At 39.4% G+C, this 24,179-nt stretch overlaps 1 protein-coding gene across 7 annotated transcripts in view; it reads left to right on the top strand.

Annotated features, from left to right (window-relative positions):
- Window positions 1–22,589, top strand: part of GTF2H1 (general transcription factor IIH subunit 1) — a 47,612-nt gene extending 25,023 nt beyond the window's left edge. For 4 of the 7 annotated variants that reach the window (XM_054437801.2, XM_054437802.2, XM_063671098.1 and 1 more), the window contains 8 exons: window positions 384–511; window positions 628–715; window positions 4,573–4,661; window positions 5,038–5,155; window positions 13,453–13,543; window positions 14,027–14,142; window positions 16,134–16,226; window positions 21,312–22,589. In XM_054437801.2, the coding sequence (XP_054293776.1) occupies window positions 384–511; window positions 628–715; window positions 4,573–4,661; window positions 5,038–5,155; window positions 13,453–13,543; window positions 14,027–14,142; window positions 16,134–16,226; window positions 21,312–21,398 (810 nt within the window). In that variant the 3' untranslated portion in view covers window positions 21,399–22,589. The remainder of the gene's footprint in view (window positions 1–383; window positions 512–627; window positions 716–4,572; window positions 4,662–5,037; window positions 5,156–13,452; window positions 13,544–14,026; window positions 14,143–16,133; window positions 16,227–21,311) is intronic. The other 3 variants (XM_063671100.1, XM_063671099.1, XM_054437803.2) reach the window with 1 other exon arrangement.
- Window positions 22,590–24,179: the final 1,590 nt, after the last annotated feature.

Here is a 24,179-nt window from a genome sequence, read left to right as displayed (position 1 = left end):
ACAAAATATTAGCCAGGCGTGGTGGCAGGCACCTGTAATCCCAGCTTCTCAGGAGGCTGAGGCAGGAGAATCACTTGAACCCAGGAGGCGAAGGTTGCACTCCAGCCTGAACAACAGAGCGGGACTCCATCTCAAAAAAAAAGAGAGAGAAATTCAGTTTAAGTTGTATTTTGTAATGCTAAAACGAGTTAGTACTATTTGTTAATATTTTATGTGCATGACGTCACTTGTTTTTAAATGTTTGTTCATAAATATTTAGTAATGTTCGTGAGAAGTAATAAAAGTCCCATCATCCAGCAAATTTTTTCAGCTAAGCGTGTCTTATAATAAGAAAAGCAGAACCTTTTTAAAAAATTTTTAATCTACTGAATTATTTCTCACAGGGCTATGGCATTTCCTCTGTGCCATCTGCTTCCAATTCTAAATCCATAAAAGAGAATAGTAATGCTGCCATCATCAAGAGATTTAACCATCACAGTGCCATGGTCCTGGCAGCTGGACTCAGAAAACAGTTAAGTATAAATGCAGAGGTGCAGTAACTGGGCTTTTCAGGATATCCAGATGGAGTTGTGGTGGTGTTTTGCTTGTGGTTTTTAACATTAACTTTTTTTTTCCCTTTATTTTAAGAGAAGCACAAAATGAACAAAATAGTGAGCCCAGCAACATGGATGGATATTCCGGAGATGCAGACTGCTTTCAGCCGGCAGTCAAAAGGGTATGGGCAAAAAAATATGAACCATTTGGGGCTCAAGTTTCTCCAAATACTTTATGTGACTGCAAGTACCGTATACGCTTATTTCCTGTGACTCAGTTCTTCTGACTAAGATGTTAAGCATTTGGCTTAAAGTGTATAGAATTACAAAGAGTATTTCCCCAGCTTTGGCTTGCCAGCCAACTTTCCATTGACTCTAGCCTGTTAGCCATTTTTATTGTTTTTTGTTTGTTTATTTGTTTTCCCCACATGTACACATACATACAGATTGTTCTTATATATGATTTTGTTCTCTGGGAATAAAATCTTCATTCAACAGAGGCAATATGACAGAAAAACTGAAGTTTCATATATATGATTTTTAAAAGAAAGTGAATTGGCCATGTTAAACCTAGCATTTCGGAGCTGAAAGTGTCTTCTCATTAAATTTTGAAGAAATCATTTGAGGGTGTGGAGAAGGATGGACAGGATTAGCTTCTTGTGTATTTATTCTTCTCCTGCAACTTTGCCACGCTATTTTGTACCTCCCTTCCTAATTATGATAAAGCTTTCTTAGAGAGCAGTTAGGCAATGTGTATTAAATGTTTAAAGCTTTACACCCTTAGTTCTACTTGTGGACATTTATTTCTTAAGAAAGATGTATACTAAGATTTAGATAGAAATATTCATTACAGTATCATAATAAAGACAGTAGCAAGGATTCTGTTAACTGTGTTGCATTAATACAATAGAGATTGATGCAACTGTTCATTATTTTGAAAGCATTAATATATTGCATCAAAGAGTTCACAGAACAGATTGTACAGTACAGTTTTACACACAAAAAAAATAGTTTGTGACCTTTAAAAGGGCCTTCAAATGAATATGCTAAACAGTTATCTTTCAATAAAGAGATTATGGGTAAGTTTTAATTTATTTCATTTATTTCAGTAATTTAATGTTTTTTTTGTTGTTGTTGTTTGTTTTTTTTTGAGACAGAGTCTTGCTCTGTCACCCAGGCTGGAGTGCAGTGGTGCAATCTCAGCTCACTGCAACATCTGCCTCCTGGATTCAAGCGATTCTTCTGCCTCAGCCTCCGGAGTAGCTGGGATTACAGGTGTGCACCACCACACCTGGCTAATTTTTGTACTTTTAGTAGAGATGGAGTTTTGCCATATTGGCCAGGCTGGTCTTGAACTCCTGGCCTCATGTGATCCGCCCCCTTCAGCCTCCCAAAGTGCTGGGGTTACAGGCATGAGCCACTGTGCCGGCCTATTTCAGTAACTTAATGTTTTTACAGGCATGTATTACCTATAAAATTAATAAAACCAGTGAGGTATTTCTTTTTTGAACTAAAGCAAAGCTAATAATAAGTTATAGAGAAGTTAGAGAAGAAATCTATTAAGTGATACTTTCTTTGTGTACTGTTGCACTGAGTACCCTTGATTCTTGGTGGTGAACAAGTTATCAGAAATTTCTTGGTCAGGAGCCGTGGCTCACACCTGTAGTCCCAGCACTTTGGGAGGCCAAGGTGGGTGGATCACTTGAGGTCAGAATTTCTAGACCAGCCTGGCCAGCATGGTGAAACCCTGTCTCTACTAAAAATACAAAAATTAGCCAGGCATGGTGACGTGCGCCTATAATTCCAGCTACTTGGGAGGCTGAGGCAGCAAAATCACTTGAACCCGGCAGGCGGAGTTCGCAGTGAGCTGGGATCGCGCCACTGCACTCCAGCCTGGATGACAGAGCAAGACTCCATCTCAAAGAAAAAATAAAAAAGAAATTTATTTATTTGTGTGAATTTTTACAATACAGATGCTTCTCGACTTAAATGGGGCTACATCCCGATAAACTCATCATAAGTTGCAAATACTGTAAATCGAAAATGCATTGAATACACCTAATGTATGGAACACCATAGTTTAGCCTATCCTACTTTAAACGTGTTCCAAACACTTAGATTAGCCTATAGTTGGGCAGCATTACCTACTATAAAGCGTATTTTCTAATAAAATGTTGAATATCTCATGTAACTCATTGAATACTGAAAGTGAAAAACAGAATGTGTGGGTACTCAAAGTATGGTTTCTCTACTGAATGTGTATCACTTTGACACCATCATAAAGTTGAAAAATTCCAAGTCAAACCATTGCAAGTCGGGGCTATCAGTATTCAGTAGTAAATGCTGGCTCTAACTATTCTTCCAAGTCAGTGGTTGACTGCTGTTTATTCTATAAAGGGTTACAATGTATAGATTCTCTCACTTGTAGAATGAGAGATTCAGAATTAATAGCAGACAGAGTCCCTGCCTTGATGGAGCTTTCATTTAAGTGTGAAAGTCAGATGACCTAACTAGGTCTTGGCATAAGTTTAGGATTTGGATTGTTAAGGGAGCTTGGGTAGGGACATGTCATAGGTAAGGCAACAGCAGGGGTAGAGATAAGCTTGACATATGTCAAAAATCATGAAGACATCAGTAATCCTTGAAGTTGGCTGAAAGGTATAGAGTTGAGAAAGTAGTAAAAAAAAAAAAAAAAAAAAAAAAAAAAAGGCTGAGTCTAGGTAAGGATGTGTTTCTCCGAGTATCCTGTGAGGTCAGATTTGTTCCTGTACCATAAAGGGACTATTTGGAATCTTAAAGCTGGAGCAATTTAAAACGTTAGGTTTTCAAATTGACATTTTTTGAGATATAGTTAATAACCTGAACGTTCTGATTCTAGTCTTGGTAGTCAATAAGAGTTGACCAGATGAATTTCATAGCTTTGTAGAGGATGAAATATTGCAAGGCTGATTTGCACAAATGTTTACATAGATCATGTATCTTTCATAAGTAATATGTTTTTATTATTACAAGGCTGTAAAAATTTAAGCAGGTTGTTAATAGCACAGGGGGTAACAGATTAATAAAATTAATGAATAAAATTACTAAAAATAAAGAATCCAGAAGTAAACCCAAATACATGGAGGAATTAAGCACATATATGATACACATGACATTTTAAAAATCAGTGGGAAAAGGTAAATTATTTTACAAATGGTGTTAGAAGGACTGATTGATAATTTTGTTAAAAGAAACTTAGATTCCCTATTTTACTCCTAATCCAAAATAAATTCTGAGTGGATCCAAGATTCAAGCGAAAATGAAGCCACAAGCTGAGCATGGTAGCATGTGTCTGTAATCTCCGCAATTTAGGAGACTGAGTTTGGCTGGGGAGATGGTGAGAATGCGCCTAGAAAAATAAAATAAAATTAAGCCACAAATGTATAAGCAAAAAGCGGGCAAAGAGGTGGAATTTTTTTTTTTTTTAATGAAGTCTCACTTGTCGCCCAGGCTGGCGCACAGTGGCGTGATCTCAGCTCACTGCAACCTCTGCCTCCCGGGTTCAAGCGATTCTCCTGCCTCAGCCTCCCAAGTAGCTGGGATTACAGGCACCTGCCGAGGAGATGGATTTTTTAGTAATTAAAACAAAACAAAACAACACCAAACTGGAAGATAAAGTATTTACAACACGTAAAAGACTGTTTCCTTAATATTTAAAAGTCTTATTTTTTAAAAAGTACCCAATATAAAAATAGTGGACAGCATAACAGATCACTCATTTGGGGAAAAAATAATAAAATGCAAACTTTGACCTACCAGATTGGCAAAAGTAAAAAGTTCAATAATACTTCATGTGGTCAGAGTGTAAGAAAACTAGTATTGTTAAGTAGTTGTTGAGAAAATTGGTTCAACCATTTGTAGGACAGTCATCTCTAGGAAGAGAAGCTCATGGTGGGAAGACTTCATTTTTTACCCTCTGTACAGTTTTGTTTTTTCAGTCATGTTTATTGTGTAAGAGAAAGTTGTGACAAAATAAAAAGTACTGTGTTAATAATTATAGGCGAAATTACAAGAGTCCATTGAATATGAAGACTTGGGGAAAAATAATTCTGTAAAAACGATTGCACTAAACCTCAAGAAGTCAGATAGGTAAGTTTGGTCAATATTAAGCAGAATAGTTATGTAACACAATTCAGTCCAAAATATATCCTGCAAGTATAGCACTCATGTTTTAATCAGTTTGTCACCATCAAAGTACAATATCCTTTTTTGTTTAAAATGTAGGCTTCTCAGGAAGCAAAAATGATCAAACCCATGACAATAAATGTTGGATCTTTCTGCTGTTGCTTTCTTACTGCCCTTATGGGAATTAAATTATTTTATTGAAATTATTTTATTGAAATCTCTTTAGTTATCGTTTCTTGCCTTGAGGGGAACTTAGTACTGACTGCTAAAATGTTGCAAAGACAAATGTTGAGCATCTTTACTGTGTGTGATTAGTAATTTCTTCTGTGCTAAACTGCAGGTATTATCATGGTCCAACTCCAATCCAGTCACTACAGTATGCAACAAGTCAGGACATTATTAATTCTTTTCAAAGTATTAGACAAGAAATGGAAGCTTATACACCCAAGTTAACTCAGGTAGGTGACTTCTACTGTTTGAAGGCCAGAATTCCCATAGTTCCTTCCTCAGTTTATGAGCACAAGCAGATTGAACTATACAACTAATATTTTAATTGGGCTTAAAGACATAGTTCTGCTAAATAAATTGAAAAAATCAAGAGGTAGCAAGAAAAGGTGTTTGGCATATTCAAGAGGCATCTGAAGATAAGATGATAATGAAAAAAGGTGATGAATTTTGTGATTTTTACTTCCATATACTTTTATTGGTAAAATCTCCCAGATTTCCAAATTCTGTCTGGACATTATTCTCTGAATATTCTGCATGACTCAGGCTTAAAATATGTAAAACAGCTCATCATTGTTCTTTGTTTCTCTTCGTACTTCAGTTGATCAGCAATTTGTCAGTTCTGCCTTCAATAATACTTCTTGATTCTATCACCCTTATTTAGGCAAACCTGATTGATTTTCCATAATGCTACTGCAAGTTGTCTTTCTAAAATCACTTATTTTGGCCAGGCACAGTGGCTCACGCCTGTAATCCCAACACTTTGGGAGGCCGAGGTGGGTGGATCACGTGAGGTCAGAAGTTCGAGACCAGCCTGACCAACATGGTGAAACCCCGTCTGTACTAAAAATTTAAAAATTAACTGGGCGTGGTGGCACACGCCTGTAATCCCAGCTACTCAAGAGGCTGAGGCAGGAGACTCACATGAACCTGGGAGGCAGAGGTTACAGTGAGCTGACACCGCGCCATTGCACTCCAGCCTGGGCAACAAAAGCAAAGCTCCATCTCAAATAGATAAATAAATATTTAAATATTTAAAAATAAAAACATGTATTTTATCACTGCAGCTTGAAAACCTTCACTGCCTCCCTTCACTGCAGTAGTTTGAGTGCCTTTGTCTGGCCTGCAAAACTCTTTATAGTCTGGCCCCAGCCTACTACTCGAGTCTCATCTTCAGCGATAGTCTCCACTACTCACTTCCACACATGGCCAAGGGTTCCAGCCTAACACACTAAGCTGTCCAGAGTCTTTTGATCACATTATCTCCTTCATGCTTCCTGTGCTGTGGCTCATGCTCTTTCTCCTTAGAATTCCCTTAGCACTGTTTCTCCCCCAAGGAACTAATAATCACTCAAGACTCAGCTCTAGTTTCTTTTTTGCTTTTTTTTTTTTTTTGCAGTTCAATTTTTTTTTTTTTTAATTATTATACTTTAAGTTTTAGGATACCTGTGCACAATGTGCAGGTTAGTTACATATGTATACATGTGCCATGCTGGTGTGCTGCACCCATTAACTCGTTATTTAGCATTAGGTATATCTCCTAATGCTATCCCTCCCCCCTCCACCCACCCCACAACAGTCCCCAGAGTGTGATGCTCCCCTTCCTGTGTCCATGTGTTCTCATTGTTCAGTTCCCACCTATGAGTGAGAACATGCAGTGTTTGGTTTTTTGTCCTTGTGATAGTTTACTGAGAATGATGATTTCCAGTTTCATCCATGTCCCTACAAAGGACATGAACTCATCATTTTTTATGGCTGCATAGTATTCCATGGTGTATATGTGCCACATTTTCTTAATCCAGTCTGTCATTGTTGGACGTTTGGGTTGGTTCCAAGTCTTTGCTATTGTGAATAGTGCTGCAATAAACATACGTGTGCATGTGTCTTTATAGCAGCATGATTTATAGTCCTTTGGGTATATACCCAGTAATGGGATTGCTGGGTCAAATGGTATTTCTAGTTCTAGATCCCTGAGGAATCGCCACACTGACTTCCACAATGGTTGAACTAGTTTACAGTCCCACCAACAGTGTAAAAGTGTTCCTATTTTTCCACATCCTCTCCAGCACCTGTTGTTTCCTGACTTTTTAATGATTGCCATTCTAGCTGGTGTGAGATGGTATCTCATTGTGGTTTTGATTTGCATTTCTCTGATGGCCAGTGATGGTGACCATTTTTTCATGTGTTTTTTGGCTGCATAAATGTCTTCTTTTGCGAAGTGTCTATTCATGTCCTTCGCCCACTTTTTGATGGGGTTGTTTGTTTTTTTCTTGTAAATTTGTTAGAGTTCATTGTAGATTATGGATATTAGCCCTTTGTCAGATGAGTAGGTTGCGAAAATTTTCTCCCATTCTGTAGGTTGCCTGTTCACTCTGATGGTCGTTTCTTTTGCTGTGCAGAAGCTCTTTAGTTTAATTAGATCCCATTTGTCAATTTTGGCTTTTGTTGCCATTGCTTTTGGTGTTTTAGACATGAAGTCCTTGCCCATGCCTATGTCCTGAATGGTAATGCCTAGGTTTTCTTCTAGGGTTTTTATGGTTTTAGGTCTAATGTTTAAGTCTTTAATCCATCTTGAATTAATTTTTGTATAAGGTGTAAGGAAGGGATCCAGTTTCAGCTTTCTACATATGGCTAGCCAGTTTTCCCACCACCATTTATTAAATAGGGAATCCTTTCCCCATTGCTTGTTTTTCTCAGGTTTGTCAAAGATCAGATAGTTGTAGATACGCAGTGTTATTTCTGAGGGCTCTGTTCTGTTCCATTGATCTATATCTCTGTTTTGGTACCAGTACCATGCTGTTTTGGTTACTGTAGCCTTGTAGTATAGTTTGAAGTCAGGTAGCGTGATGCCTCCAGCTTTGTTCTTTTGGCTTAGGATTGACTTGGCGATGCGGGCTCTTTTTTGATTCCATATGAACTTTAAAGTAGTTTTTTCCAATTCTGTGAAGAAAGTCATTGGTAGCTTGATGGGGATGGCATTGAATCTATAAATTACCTTGGGCAGTATGGCCATTTTCACGATATTGATTCTTCCTACCCATGAGCATGGAGTGTTCTTGCATTTGTTTGTGTCATCTTTTATTTCATTGAGCAGTGGTTTGTAGTTCTCCTTGAAGAGGTCCTTCACGTCCTTTGTAAGTTGGGTTCCTAGGTATTTTATTCTCTTTGAAGCAATTGTGAATGGGAGTTCACTCATGATTTGGCTCTCTGTTTGTCTGTTATTGGTTTATAAGAATGCTTGTGATTTTTGTACATTGATTTTGTATCCTGAGACTTTGCTGAAGTTGCTTATCAGCTTAAGGAGATTTTGGGCTGAGACAATGGGGTTTTCTAGATATACAATCATGTCATCTGCAAACAGGGACAATTTGACGTCCTCTTTTCATAATTGAATACCCTTTATTTCCTTCTCCTGCCTAATTGCCCTGGCCAGAACTTCCAACACTATGTTGAATAGGAGTGGTGAGAGAGGGCATCCCTGTCTTGTGCCAGTTTTCAAAGGGAATGCTTCCAGTTTTTGCCCATTCAGTATGATATTGGCTGTGGGTTTGTCATAGATAGCTCTTATTAGTTTGAGATACGTCCCATCAGTACCTAATTTATTGAGAGTTTTTAGCATGAAGGGTTGTTGAATTTTGTCAAAGGCCTTTTCTGCATCTATTGAGATAATCATGTGGTTTTTGCCTTTGGTTCTGTTTATATGCTGGATTACATTTATTGATTTGCGTATGTTGAACCAGCCTTGCATCCCAGGGATGAAGCCCACTTGATCATGGTAGATAAGCTTTTTGATGTGCTAATGGATTCAGTTTGCCAGTATTGAGGATTTTTGCATCAATGTTCATCAAGGATATTGGTCTAAAATTCTCTTTTTTGGTTGTGTCTCTGCCAGGCTTTGGTGTCAGGATGATGCTGGCCTCATAAAATGAATTAGGGAGGATTCCCCCTTTTTCTGTTGATAGGAATAGTTTCAGAAGGAATGGTACCAGTTCCTCCTTGTACCTCTGGTAGAATTCGGCTGTGAATCCATCTGGTCCTGGACTCTTTTTGGTTAGTAAGCTATTGATTATTGCCACAATTTCAGTCAGCTCCAGTTTCATTGCCTCTGGAAAGTAATCCTTAACTTGTGCAAAGAAGAATTTGTTTTTTCCTTTTCTCCGTTTTTATGAGCACTGAGGCACTGAGTGTATACCTATATTACGGTATGTATCATACATCAAGACTTACTTTTTTACTTTTTATTTTGAAATCTCAGATTTTACAGAAAGTGACAGAAAAATATGTTTTCCAACCCATTTTGAGAGAAGGTTACAGGCATAATTTCCCTTTACCCCTAAATATTTCGATGTATATTTTCAGAAAACTAAGGCATTCTCTTAAATAACAATACAATTATAGAATTAGTAAGTTAACATTGATGATGTATTATCTAGTCTATAGATCTTACTACATTTTCACCAGTTACACCACTAATGTTCTACGTGGCAAAAGAAAACTTTTCTTGGTCCAGCAGACAAGCCGGGTTTGTGAGTTGTATTTATTTCTCATGTGTTTTTAGTCTCCTTTAAAATGGAATGATTCGTCAATCTTTGTCTTTTCATAACTTTGACATTGAAAGAGTACTGGGCAATTTTTTGTAGAATGACCTTAAATTTATCTAATGTTTCCTCATGACTAGATTCACATTAGTCATTTTTGCCAGAAATTCCACAGAAGTAATGTTGTATCCTACTCAGTGTGTCATATCAGGAGGCAAATGATTTGTATATATCCTAGCTTGTGATATTAAATTTTTTCACTTGGTTAAAGGTAGTATTTGCCTCGTTTCTCCACCAAAAAGTTAACTATTTTTCCCTTTGTAATTAATAAATATCTTGTGAAGCTGTACTTTGAGACTATATAAATACCCCATTTGTCACCAAATTTTTTATTTTTTAATATTATTATCTTTAGAGACAGGGTCTTGCTCTGATGCCCAGGCTGTAGTGCAGTGGCACAGTCATAGCTCCGTTCAGCCTCAGACTCCTAGACTCAAGCAATCCTCCTGCCTCAGCCTCCTGAGTAGCTGGGATTATAGGCATGTGTCACCACACAACAAACTTTCATCTGGTAGTTTTTTTAGAATCATTGATGATTCTTGCCTGAAGAGCGGTTGTTAAATGATGATTTTCTAATTCCATCAGCCCTTCTATGTTTATCAGCTGACATGAAAGGAAGAGCATTCCCTTCTTCTCTGTTTGTTACTTATATCAGCATGGATTCATTTATTATTCTATGAGTTAAACACTGTTGCTATCTTTTTTTCTTTGTTTCTTTTTGTTTGTTTGTTTTTTTGAGTTGGGGTCTCACTCTGTCACCCAGGCTGAAGTGCAGTGGCATGATCTTGGCCCACTGCAACCTCCACCTCCCTGGCTCAAGCGATCCTCCCACCTCAGCCCCCCAAGTAGCTGAAACCGCAGGCACTCACCACCATGCCTGGCAAAGTTTTTGTATTTTTGGTAGAGACAGGGTTTTGTCATGTTGCCCAGGCTGTTCTTGAACTCGTGAGCTCAAGCAGTCCACCTGCCTCGGCCTCCCAAAGTGCTGAGATTACAGGCCATTTTTTTCTTTTTCTTTTTCTTTTTTTTTTTTTTTAAATTTATTTTATTTTATTTTATTTATTTATTTTTTTTTTTTTTTTTGAGACGGAGTCTTGCTCTGTTGCCCAGGCTGGAGTGCAGTGGCGCGATTCCCACTCACTGCAAGCTCCGCCTCCCAGGTTCACGCCATTCTCCTGCCTCAGCCTCCCGAGTAGCTGGGACTATAGGCGCCCACCACCACGCCCGGCTAATTTTTTTGTATTTTTAGTAGCGATGGGTTTTCACCGTGTTAAGCCAGGATGGTCTCGATCTCCTGACCTCGTGATCCACCCGCCTCAGCCTCCCAAAGTGCTGGGATTACAGGCGTGAGCCACTACGCCCGGCCTTTTTTCTTTTTATTAACCAAGGTACAACTCAACATACAGTAAAATAAATAAATAAATAAATTTACTTATTTATTTATCTATTTTGAGACAGGGTCTCACTTTGTCCCCCAGGCTGGAGTGCAGTGGCACAATCTCGGCTCACTGCAGCCTCAACTTCCCAGGTTCAAGCAATCCTCTCACCTCAGCCCTCCAAGTAGCTAAGTAGCTGGGACTCCAGGCATGTGTCACCACCCCTGGCTAATTTTTATATTTTTGTGTGTAGACAGGGTTTCACCACGTTGCCCAGGCTGGTCTCGAACTCCTGAGCTCAAGCGATCCACCTGCCTCAGCCTCCCAAAATGAAATTTATCGTTTTAAGTCTGCTATTCTACAAGTTTTGATAAACACATGCTGTTGTGTAGCCACCAACAAAATCAAGATTTAAAAAAACTGGTTCTGTCACCCCAGAAAGTCTACCCATGCCCCTTTATAGTCAAACCCTTCCTACACCCTTCACACAGGCTCTCCTGTGTCTTTCTGACAATATCCCCATCATTCTTAGCCCCTCCTTACTTAATGGTATAGTAAGATAGATGTTCCAGGCTTATCTTATATCTGCTCTGTCCCAGGCGTGGAATTTTCTTTTTAGCACTGAGTGGATTAAGGTAGGAACCAAGATCTGGGACCAGGCACAGTGACTCACGCCTGTAGTCCCAGCACTTTGGGAGGCTGAGGCACGCAGATCACTTGAGAGTTCTAGACCACCCTGGCCAACATGGCAAAACTCCGTCTCTACCAAAAATACAAAAATTAACTGGGTATGGTGGTGCGTACCTGTAGTCTCAGCTACTCGGGAGGCTGAGGCAGAAGAATTGCTTGAGCCTGGGAGGCGGAGGTTGCAGTGAGCCGAGATCGCACCACTGCACTCCAGCCTGGGCAATAAAGTGAGACTCTGTCTCAAAAAACAAAACAAAACAAAAAAAATCTGGGCACTAGGTATACATTGGGGTGTCATTGTCCCTTCAGCAGAAAGCTAGAAAATACATATGTGTACATATATGCACACATAACCAACTTGGGATTATTTGACAGATTCTTTCAATGTAGACTATAGTTGTCCAATATCTGGCCCTTGGGCCCAAGTAGACCCACATAACTTTTGTCCTGGGGCTGGTGGTGTTTGTTTGATTTAGAGATGAGGTTTCTGTCACCCGGACTGGAGTGCAGTAGCACTATCATAGCTTACTGCAACCTTGAACTCCTGGGCTCAGGCGATGCTTCCACCTCAGCCTCCTGAGTCACTAGGATTATAATTGTAAGCCACCATGCCCAGCTCTCCCCAAGTAATTTTTTTACACTGTAGTCAATCTTTGTTTGTTTTTTTTTTTTTTGCAGTCAGGGTCTTGCTTTGTTGCCCAGACTGGAGTGCAATGGCACCATCTCAGCTCACTGCAGCCTCAACTTCCCCAGGCGCAAATGATCTTCTCACCTCAGCCTCCCGAGTAGCTAGGACTACAGGCATGCACCTCCATGCCCAACTAATTTTTTTGTATTTTTTGTAGAGACAGGGTTTCACCATATTGCCCAGGCTGGTATCTGACAAAAGGAAAATAGGAATAAAGTGAGTCCATATTGCCCAGGCTGGTATCTGACAAAAGGAAATAGGAATAAAGTGAGTCCAATGTCCCCTTCACTCATGGTTGTCCCATACTGTACTTTTACACTAAGTTGAAAAAATGTTTTCATCCAATCTATACATGGATGGATTTCTACTCATAAAAACTTCATTGGAAAATCTTAGAGATGCTAACCCTGCACTTGCTGTTTCACAAATTATTTGTTCCTCCCTATAGCAGTGCCTCCCTGCAGTGCCTGGCACTTGATAGGCACTCATTGAATAGATAGGTCAATTTTTTCCTAAATGTTGATATTGATACAGTGGGGAGTATATTTTTCCCCCTTTTGGCTATATTTATTCACTTCCTTGAAAATTAAATGACAGTTAATAAATTTCTGCTCTGTTGATTTTTTTTCCCCCAATCTGCTATCAAGGGTATATGTTAGCAAAGCCAGGTGCGGAGTACACACCTGTAGTCTGTCCCAGCTACTCAGGAGGCTGAGGGAGGAGGATTGCTTGAGCCCAGGAGTTCAAGTTCAGCCTGGGCAACATAACAAGATTTTGTTTCTTAGAAAAATAAATTTAACAGAAACAAAGGATATAGGTTAACATGTTGTTTTACCTGTTTTCTTTCCTTAAACTCAATTTTACCTTCAGTGGTAAGAGTTCTCAAGTTAAATTGAATTGGTACTTAAGAAAGGGCTTTAACTAGGCAAAACTTTGGGAGTTTTGAGGTCCCTGTGGACTTGCCTGGCATGCCTGGAAGATTTGTAGGTATCTTCTTTCTACATGGATTGTGTTTCTGCCCTCAAGGAAAATAGTTCACTTTGACCACTGTAAATGATGTAGTATTTAAACAAAAGGAAAACGCTTCATCTTTTGCTCTAAAATTAAAATGTTAAGAAAGAAAGGTGGCAAAAAAAAAAAAGGGAGGAAAACCAGTTTTAATGCATCTTCATTTTTTTCAGGTTCTCTCAAGTAGTGCTGCCAGTAGTACCATCACAGCACTGTCACCTGGAGGGGCACTTATGCAGGGAGGAACACAGCAAGCCATTAACCGTATGTGCCGGGCCATCTTCTACTACTTTCTGCCTAAATCAGCTTTAAAAAGCAAGCTGGGAGGAGTGCTGAACTTTTATTGGTTTTTCCTTGGAATAATCCTGGGATTTCTATTTTGTAGATTTGTTTTTATACATTCAGATTCTGAAACACATCTAGACAAGATCTTAGGTTTCAGAACTGTCTTACTATTTACAAATAGTGGTACATTGCTAGTTTCTCTAATATCATACTAAAAGCTGCTTTCTTCTCCCCTACCTCTTAGAATAAAGGGGAAACCTGAAAGTTTCTTTAAAATCCCAAGAGCTTTTAAATTTTATGATCTCTCAGCCACAAAATTACTAATTTATCTGAAAATAGCATATCCTGGTTTGGCATTGACAAAGAGTACACGTTCAAGTTTATTCTCTGAGTGGTCATTTTTTTCGAGACCGTATATGTTAAAATAGCTCTTAACCTATGGGCCTCGTTCTTCTTTTGCAGAGATGGTGCCAAATGATATTCAGTCTGAATTGAAACACTTATATGTAGCTGTTGGAGAACTTCTACGGCATTTCTGGTCCTGCTTTCCTGTTAATACGCCATTCCTAGAAGAAAAGGTTAGAACCAGTTCTGAAGACAGCCAGATAATTGTGGTAGTGACTTACAAGATGTTTTGAAATTGGAAAGTTTTATTAAGTCTTACCATGTGACAGACACTGGGATAACTCTTCTGCATACATCATTTCATGTAAACCTCACAGCATCTTTATGGAGTAGCTATTGGTACCCATTTTATAGATTTGGAAACTGAGATCCAGACGAGTTCCATAACTAATAATCATACAACTTAAAACTTGTATCTACCTCCAAGCCACTGTGAATAGAGACCCAAAACAAATTACAGCAATAAAATTATTTATATTTGATAAGTTTTTCAGGGATAGCAAAATCCAAAATAACTGACAACAAATATAGCACTAGCTTTTTAACACTAAAACCGCTTTAACCAATTAAAGGACAGTTGACAAATGGAAAAATGTAACATTAATAGTAATATTATAAATTGCTTTTATAAACCATGATTAAGTAAAAGATAAAGACCTCATTGGCAAACACTTTACAAGCAACTCACTAAAGAATGGAGTGGCCTGGGAAGATTAAGGGGAAATGCTCACACTTACCAGTATGCAGATAAATTACAGCTACAGTAAAAGAACATTTTGGCCAAGGACGGTGGCTCACACCTGTAATCCCAACACTTTGGCGGGGCTGAGGCGGGAGAATTGTTTGAGCCCAGGAGTTGGAGACCAGCCTGGACAACATAGCAAGACTCTGTCTCCAAAAAATATATAAATAAATTTTTTAAAAGAGTATTTTTTTCACCTACTAATTTGCAAAAGAACAAAAATCTTAAAATGATCAATGTTGACCAAGTTGCCAAGAGTCGTTTCTTCCACTGCTAGTGTTTTTTTAGATGCTTTTACTTTAGCATTCAAATGAAACTTCAAATGAAATTCAACATTTAGAAATTTAGGAAATAATTAGGAATGCAAATACTTAGCTGGAGATGGTCTACCACTGTCTAAGATAGAGGAAATGGCCTAAATATCTACCAGAAGGGGGTTGGTTAGAGAAGCATTTGGTATATTCACACATTGAAAGACAATGATTATTTTATTTTATTTTATTTTATTTTATTTTATTTTATTTATTGAGACAGGGTCTCACGCTATCACCCAGGCTGGAGTGCAGTGGAGTGATCTCGGCTCACTGCAGCTGCTACCTTCTGGGCTGAGGTGATTCTCCCACCTCAGCCTCTCTAGTAGCTGGGACTACAGGCATGAGCCACTACACCGGGCACTTTGGGAGGCCAAGGCAGGCAGATCGCTTGAGCTCAGGAGTTTGAGACCAACTTGGGCAACATGGCAGAACTCCGTCTCTACAAAAATTACGAAAAGTAGCTCAGGTGATCACCTGAGCCTAGAGAGGTCAAAGCTGCAGTGAGCCATGATCTTGCCACTGCACTCTAGCCTGGGTGACAGAATGAGACCCTGTCTCTAAATGAATGAATAAATGAATGAGTGACTATTTAAATGAGTTGGGGTTTTTTGTTTGTTTGTTTTTGTTTTTTGAGACAGAGTCTCACTCTGTCGGCAGGCTGGAGTGCAGTGGTGTGATCTCAGTTCACTGCAGCCTCCACCTCCTGGGTTCAACCAATTTTCCTGCCTCAGCCTCCTGAGTAGCTGGGACTACAGGCGTGTGCCACCATGCCCAGCTAACTTTTGCATTTTTAGCGGAGACGGGGTTTCACCATGTTAGCCAGGATGGTCTTAATCTCTTGTCCTTGTGTTCCGCCCACCTCGGCCTCCCAAAGTGCTGGGATTAGAGGTGTGAGCCACCACACCCGGCCAAATGAGTATTTATGACTGAAAGATATTCACATTGAAGTGTTAACAATGTGATATAATTGGTATATTTTTCTTTTATTTTTACATTTAAAAAAATTCTACAAGAAAAGTAACTTTCATATGTAGAAGATTGTTTTTCTCTTGGTCTCTACAGCTTCTTTGAGATTTCTCTGTAATTTATTGTTTCTCATCTTTTTTAGGTAGTGAAAATGAAAAGTAATTTGGAACGATTCCAAGTTACGAAGCTCTGTCCATTCCAAGAAAAGATTCGGAGACAGTATTTAAGCACAAATGTAAGGCAGCAATCTGATTTTTGCCTGATCTTCTCTTTGTAGTAAAATGATGAAATTGACTTTGCTTTCATGTAAATGAGTAGATACTTAATTTTCTTTTTTTTTTTTTTTGAAACGGAGTCTCACTCTGTCACCCAGGCTGGAGTGCAGTGGCTCCATCTCAGCTCACTGCAACCTCCACCTCCTGGGTTCAAGCGATTCTCCTACTTCAGCCTTCTGAGTAGCTGAGATTACAAGTGCATTATGCCACGCCCAGCTAATTTTTGTATTTTAGTAGAGACGGGGTTTCCCCATGTTGGCCAGGCTGGTCTCAAACTCTTGACCTCAGGTGATCAGCCCACCTTGGCCTCCCAAAGTGCCAGGATTACAGGCATGAGCCACCACACCCAGCCAATACTTTATTTTCTGTTGCTCAAAGTACTATTTTTTAATATTGAAATGTGTCATGCATTCCGAAGTATATAAAATACATACATATTTTTAAAATAATAAAATAACTGTCTGTTTACTCACCAATCAGGAAAATTAGTAGAATGTTGCCATAACCCATAGTTATTCCCTGAGTGCCCCTGTCCAGTTGCATACCACTCTCTCTTCCCCTCCAGAGGTCATAACTAACCAAAGCATTTGTGATAACCATCTCCATGCTTTCCCTTAGAAAAGTTTTACAATCTGGCCGGGTGCGGTGGCTCACGCCTGTAATCCCAGCACTTTGGGAGGCCAAGGCAGGCCGATCACTTGAGGTCAGGAGTTTGAGACCAGTTCTGGCCAACGTGGCGAAACCCTGTCTCTACTAAAAATAGAAAAATTAGCCTGGCATGGTGGCGCATGCCTGTAGTCCCAGCTACTCGGAAGGCTGAGACAGGAGAATTGCTTGAACGTGGGAGACGGGTTGCGGTGAGCCGAGGTCATGCCACTGCACTCCAGCCTGTGTGACACAGTGAGACTCTGTCTCAAAAAGTTTTATAATCTATGTGTATGTTCTGAAAAATACATATTACTAATTTATTAATTTGGAAAAACTGAGTAGCAAGCACAAACCTAGCAGCGTAAGGAAAGAATTACCGCTACTCACAGTAAGCAAAACTGTTCCTGGGTTCTATTTGGCATCAGCTTCCCTGATTGTTTACAGTGGGGAAGGTCAGTGGATGAGGTATTGAGAAGTGTCACTTTATGCCCAGCGTTTTTAGCATTGTATTTAAAACAAGGTTAGAGCAACCACATCAGATCATTTGTATGTGCAGTTATACAAGCCCTCCCAGAGGTACCTTGGGAAGAATGGTACAGTCACGTGTTGCTTAACCACAGGGATATGTTCTAAACAATTCATTGACAGGCAGTTTTGTTGTATGAACCTCACAGAGTGTACTTAAAACCTAGCTATATAGCCTACTATACTTCTAGGCTATATGGTGTAGCCTATTGCTCCTAGGCTACAAACCTATACAGCATAGTACTGTACTAAATACTGTAAACAGTTTTAACACAATGGTATTTGTGTATCTAAACATAGAAAAGTTGCAGTAAAAATTCAGTATAAAAGATAAAAAGTGGTCCACCTGTAAAGGGCATTTACCATAAATAGAGCTTGCAGGACTGCAAGACTAGAAGTTGCTCTGAGTGACTCAGTGAGTGAATGTGAAGGCCTAGGACATTACTGTACACTACTGCAGAGGTTACTAACACTGTACACTTAGACTACATTAAATTTACAATACAGCTTTTTTTCTTCAATAATAAATTAGCTTACTATAACATTTTTACCTTATAAACTTTTAAATATTTTTAAAGTTTTTCATTCTTTGGAATAACATTTAACCTAAAACACCCATTGTATAGCTGTACAAAAGCATTTTCTTTGTATTCTTATTCTATAAGCCTTTCTCTCTCTCTCCGTGTGTGTGTGTCTGTGTGTGTGTGTGTATATATATATATATATATATATATATATATATATTTTTTTTTTTTTTTTTTTTTTTTTGAGACAGAGTCTAGTTCTGTCGCCCAGGCTGGAGTGCAGTGGCATGATTGCAGCTCATTGCAACCTCTGCCTCCTGGGTTCAAGTGATTCTCCTGCCTCAGCCTCCCGAGTAGCTGGGATTACAGGCACCCACCACCACGCACAGCTAATTTTTGTATTTTTAGTAGAGACGGGGTTTCACTGTGTTGGCCAGGTTGGTCTCGAACTCCTGACCTCGTGATCCACCTGCCTCGGCCTCACAAAGTGCTGGGATTGCAGGCGTGAGCCCCCGCGCCCAGTCCCTTTTTTTCTATTTTTAATTTTTTTTTTTTTTAACTTTTGTTAAAAACTAAGACACAAACACACATTTAGGCTAGGCCTACACAGAGTCAGGATCATCATTATCACTGTCTTCCACCTCCACATCTTGTCCCACTGAAAAGTCTTCAGGGGCAGTAATGCACATGGAGCTGTCATCTCCTGTGATAACAGTACCTTCTTCTGGAATACCTCCTGAAGGATCTGCCTAAGGCTCTTTTACAGTTAACTTTTTTATATATATAAATAGGAGTACACCATAAATAATGATTTTAAAATACAGTATATAGATAAACCAGTAACATATTCATTATCATTATCAAGTATTATGTCCTATACATAATTGTACATGCTATATTTTTATACAACTGGCTACTTAATAGGTTCGTTTACACCAGCATCCCTACAAACGAGTGAATAATGTGCTGCTGTATGATGTTAGGACATCACTAGATGATGGGAATTTCTCAGCTCTATTATAATCTGATGGGACCGCCATCATATATGCACATCATTATGTGGCACATGACTCTAGTTAACAAATTTAAGAATCAGTATTCAATAAGTAGGATAATTAAAAGGGGAGTTTTACAATTGAAAGCTGAAAAATCATCAGCAAGATTTTTTGTATTTATTTCCTAAATATTCTAAGTGGGTTTTCTTAAAATACAAAACAGCGTTACTTATAATCAGAATAGAAGCTTGGAGTGTCTTCTCACAGCAGGGCAAGGATGGCAGATAGGTTTCAGGTCATGTGCCTTCTCAATTGATTATAACTGCTTGGAGTGCTGTGTTGGAAAGGATGCTGAGGGCCAGGCACGGTGGCTCACACCTGTAATCCCAGTACTTTGGGAGGCTGAGGTGGGTGGATCACCTGAGGTCAGGAGTTCGAGACCAGCCTGGCCAACACAGTGAAACCCCGTCTCTACTAAAAATACAAAAAATTAGCCGGGTGTTGTGGCGGGTGCCCATAATCCCAGCTACTCGGGAAGTTGAGACAGGAGAATTGCTTGAACCTGGGAGGCGGAGATTGCAGTGAGCTGAGATCACGCCATTGCATCTAGCCTAGGCAACAGGAGTGAAACTCCATCTCAAAAAAAAAAGAAAGAAAAGGATGCTGAGGCCATGTGCAGCCTTACAGAAGGATATGGTGTTCATCTCTTCCAATTGATAATATAGATACTGCTGCCCATCAAGCAGAATAAGTAATTTTTATAGTTTCCAGACAGAGCTAAACATTCCTATCCCCCATAATGATAAACAGGTATGGCAGTAAGGGTAATTTTTTTAACTCTGTACCCCTCAAACCTAAACATTGACAAGCCAAAGGAATTTAGGACTTCCTGATCTCCATCTCCATCCTCCCAGACTCGGCAAAGCTTTACTTCTAAACACATAAACACTGTCCACCTCCAAGGAAACATATTCCAGAGACTTCTACCTCAAAAGTCAGTATATGCCAGATGCGGTGGTATGCACATGTAGTCCCAGCTACTCAAGAGACTGAGGCAGGAGGATCACTTGAAATCAGGAGTTTGAGACTACAGTAAACTAAAATTGCACCTGTGAATAGCCACTGCACTCCAGCCTGGGCAACGTAGTGAGACTGTGTCTCAAAAAAATAAAAAAGATTCCATATGATCCTGTTGACTTCTAGCTATGTCCATGATGAGGGCAAAATTCTTAATCTATTCAAAGATCTATAGTCCTGACCCAAGACATGACATAGCACATTGTGTGAAGCATTGAAACCATTTAGGTTTTCTGTAATCTGCTGAGTTATATTGAACTCCTGAAATGCTGGAGTTGGAAAAACCCTAAAAATAGCAAACTGTTTCACAAAATTGTGCAGAATTAACTGCAGGAGCTTTTGAAAATCAAAGATTCTTGGGTCTCATCCCAGACCTGTTGAATCAGAATCTTCAGGAGAATAAGGCATTTTTCCAATGTTCTGCCAAGATGTATATACAAGGCTGGGCACAGCAGCTCACGCCTGTAATCCCAGAACTTTGAGAGGCTGAGGCAGGAAGATTGCTTGAGCCCAGGAGTTCGAGACTAGCCTGGGCAACATAGCAAGAGTCCATCTCTACTATTTAAAAAAAAAAAAAAAAAAAAATGTGGCCGGGCATGGTGGCTCAGGCCTGTAATCCCAGCACTTTGGGAGGCTGAGGTGGGTGAATCACTTGAGGCCAGGAGTTCAAGACCAGCCTGGCCAACATGGTGAAATCCCATCTCTACTAAAAATACAAAAATTAGCTAGGTGTGGTGGCTCATGGTTGTAATCCTAGCTACTCGGGAGTCTGAGACATGAGAACTGCTTGGACCTGTGAGGTGGAGGCTGCAGTGAGCCAAAATCACACCATAGCACTCCAGCCTGGGTGACAGAGCAAGACTCTGTCTCAAAAAGTAAAATAAAATAAAGTGTATACTACCATCCTGGCCTTAGTTGGCTGACCAGTATTCAAATCTAGAAAATCATAAATACAGTTCAGACCCCTCGTTTGACAGAAGGAATTGAGGCCTGGAGCACAGTTGTGACTTTCATATTGTCCTATTGTTGGTTAATGACAGGACAGCCATTACAACCGCAGCCTTTTCACTGCCCCCTACTTTCTGTCTTTCCTTTCCATACAAAATGTGTCTGACAGCACCTTCTCAGAGGGCTTGCACATTACCTCATTGACTGGGGTGTATCAAATACAGAGGAGCTCCGAAACTACACTCTGAAGTATGTGCCAGATTTGGGTTGGAAGGATTAACTTCCCCTGTTTTTGCCCAGTTGTTAAATGTCTTGCTGTGTTTTTCAGTTGGTAAGTCACATAGAAGAGATGCTCCAGACAGCCTACAACAAGCTCCACACATGGCAGTCACGGCGTCTGATGAAGAAAACGTGAGGTGGCCATGATGCTTACAGGTTTTGTGAGATTGAGAGAACTATGACCTGCAGCAACTCTGGAAACCTGGCCTGACAGACAAGCAGATGACCTCACAGGAGTGATAAGAAACATCTGCTCCATGCCAACTCCCAGAGCTGATGCTATTGTACTTGCACATTGGAGACTGAAAGGAAAGAAGGGACTAAATGCTGGGGAGGTAAATTAAGACAGAACCAAATGAGCTAAGTTGCAAATATATATATATATATACACATACACACACACATATATATGTACATGTGTATGTACATATATATATTTTAAAAGACTGTTTACTGCAGTTGCTCAGGAACTGCTTTTGATTCACATTAAGCTGCTTTCAGAAATTTAGAAAAAAAAACACTTTTTAAAGGGTGCATTGATAAAATCTGAGGTTTTTTAGTTGTTGTTGTTTTTTCTGTGTACATTTTTTTCCTAAGTTTATGGCACAGGGTAGACCTTAAGTATTCCTCTTCCATCCTTCATTCTTCACCCTCCATTGGATCCTCAAGTTTTAATGAATTCCAGTTATACCTTACATCAGCAAGTTAAAAAGAGTACTTTGAAATAAAGCAAAGGGAGACTGTTGCTCAACCATCAGGAAACAGTTGTCAGAAGACATCATTGGTCCTTTGTTTCCTACGGAAATAAGAAACAATAAATATTGCACTGAATATTTGTGGTTTGGAGTCCCTGAATAATAAAGAGGGAACATATTTGCAGAAAGTTGCATAGGGTTTTTTTATGCAGAATTTTGTCAGAAGACAGTGGCGCTGCATGTTTTTCTTTGAGTGCAAATGTACATTGCTAAGATTTTTTTAAGATGGCATGTGCTTTGAAAAGAGGATATTGCATTTTTAAGAGTTTAAAAACTTATGAGTGAGAAATATTAAAAAATCTTATTTTCACCTCTTTAGAAGAAATAAAAGATGTTTCTCCTATCTCCTTTTCTCTAGTATTTGACTGTTACTGTCCTTGGCGAATCGATAATCATTGCATAATGACTGAAAAGCCTAAGTGCAAAAAAAAAAAAAAGATGTTCTTGTTTCTGAACTTCGTGCCATATTTTGTTCCTGATGGGATCAACTTAATGTTTAAGACTTTAGATGTCTTGTATTAAAAATTACACAAAAAAAGTAAAACTTTTTATACTTACTCTTTTAACTCTAACACATCTCTGGTTTCTCATTATGTCTGAATTTCCTTGGGTGGGCTGCCTGAGAACTGTTCATTGTATTTTAGGCCATGTTACAAACTGGTTATCCTTCATATAATGACTGCTAAGGTCAGAACCTAAGCCAGGCATGGTAGCACATGCCTGTAGTTCCAGCTACTTGGGAGGCTGAGGTAGGACGATCACTTGAGCCCAGAAGTTCAAAAGTCCAGACTGAGCAACATAGTGAGACTTCATCTCTTTTTTTACAGAAAAAAAAGAAAAATTTATCAAGACCTTGAACTGGTAAAGGGAAAGAGGCCACATCATTTTCTGCCTTCAGTCTTCCCATTTCTGTTTCAGATCAGTATAATAATGGTATAATCCCTTAAAATTTACACTTTCACAAAGTATTTTTAAATGTGTTACTGCCACAGTGGGGCAAATAGAAAAATGGTGGAAATTAAAAAAATGGCTATTGGGAAAGCAGACATAAGAAATAGAATGTTCTGTTGAGTGCTGTGTTGAAAATTAAGTTGTAAGCTGGGCATGGTGAGTCATACCTGTAATCCCAGCACTTTGGGAGGCCAAGGCAAGAGGATCACTTGAGCTCAGGAATTCAAGACCAGCCTGGGCAACATAGCAAAACCTCATCTCTACTAAAAGTAAAAAAAGTTAGTTGGGCGTGGTGGTATGTGCTTGTAGTTCCAGCTGCTCTGGAGGCCGAGACGGGAGGATTGCATGAGCCCAGGAGATTGAGGCTGCAATGAGCTATGATCAAACCACTGCGCTACAGCCTGGACAGTAAGACAAAGCCCTGTCTCAAAAAATAAATAAATAAATAAATATATATATATATATATATATATAAAGCCTGAAGGAAAGACTTCATTTAAAAGAGCATTTTAGCTAAGTCTTGAAGGTTGAGTAAGATTTTGTGAGGTAGGGAAGATAGTCATCTCTTCTAGACGGAGGGAAGAGCATGATGGTGAGAAGGTTAGAAAGACTGAACTATCTTAGACGAACAGGAAAAATGTGTTAGATTGGAGAGTTGGGAGTGACAAGTAAGGCTCAGAAAACCATTTTAATTCAGGTTGTGAATGACCTTGTATGCTAAAGGAAAATACTCAGACCTTACCTACTAGGCATGGGAGACTTGAGAGAAAATTTTAAGCAAGTTGCTTTTATGGGGGGTTTTTCTGGTGGTGGGGGGTTAGGGAGGGGTTAAATAACTTGGCAATTAGGACAGATTTAGAAGACTTTTTGAATAAACCACACAGGAAAGGGTCTACATTAAAATGAAGTCCTGGTAAATAGGAAGGGCCTGAGTAAAGGCATTTCTACAGTGTATGTGACCAACTCACAGGGAGTGAAGGAATCAAGGGTGATTCACAGAGATAGCTGTGAATTTCATGTTTAGCTTGCACTTGAAATATTTGAGCCTTGGATACCTTTAACAATGAACTTCAGCAGCTGTATAGGCCTTTTATGGCCCTTCTCCTTCTTGTGGAAAATAATAGCACCACTGATGGTTGAGGGCTGCCGTAAACCAGCATTGTGCCAAACACTTTTTCTGCTGTATCTCACTTCCTTCCCACAACTGAAGA

Source organism: Pongo pygmaeus, chromosome 9 (assembly GCF_028885625.2).
Source record: "Pongo pygmaeus isolate AG05252 chromosome 9, NHGRI_mPonPyg2-v2.0_pri, whole genome shotgun sequence".
Taxonomy (NCBI): Eukaryota; Metazoa; Chordata; class Mammalia; order Primates; family Hominidae; genus Pongo; species Pongo pygmaeus.
This window is presented reverse-complemented; position numbering and strand designations above follow the sequence as displayed.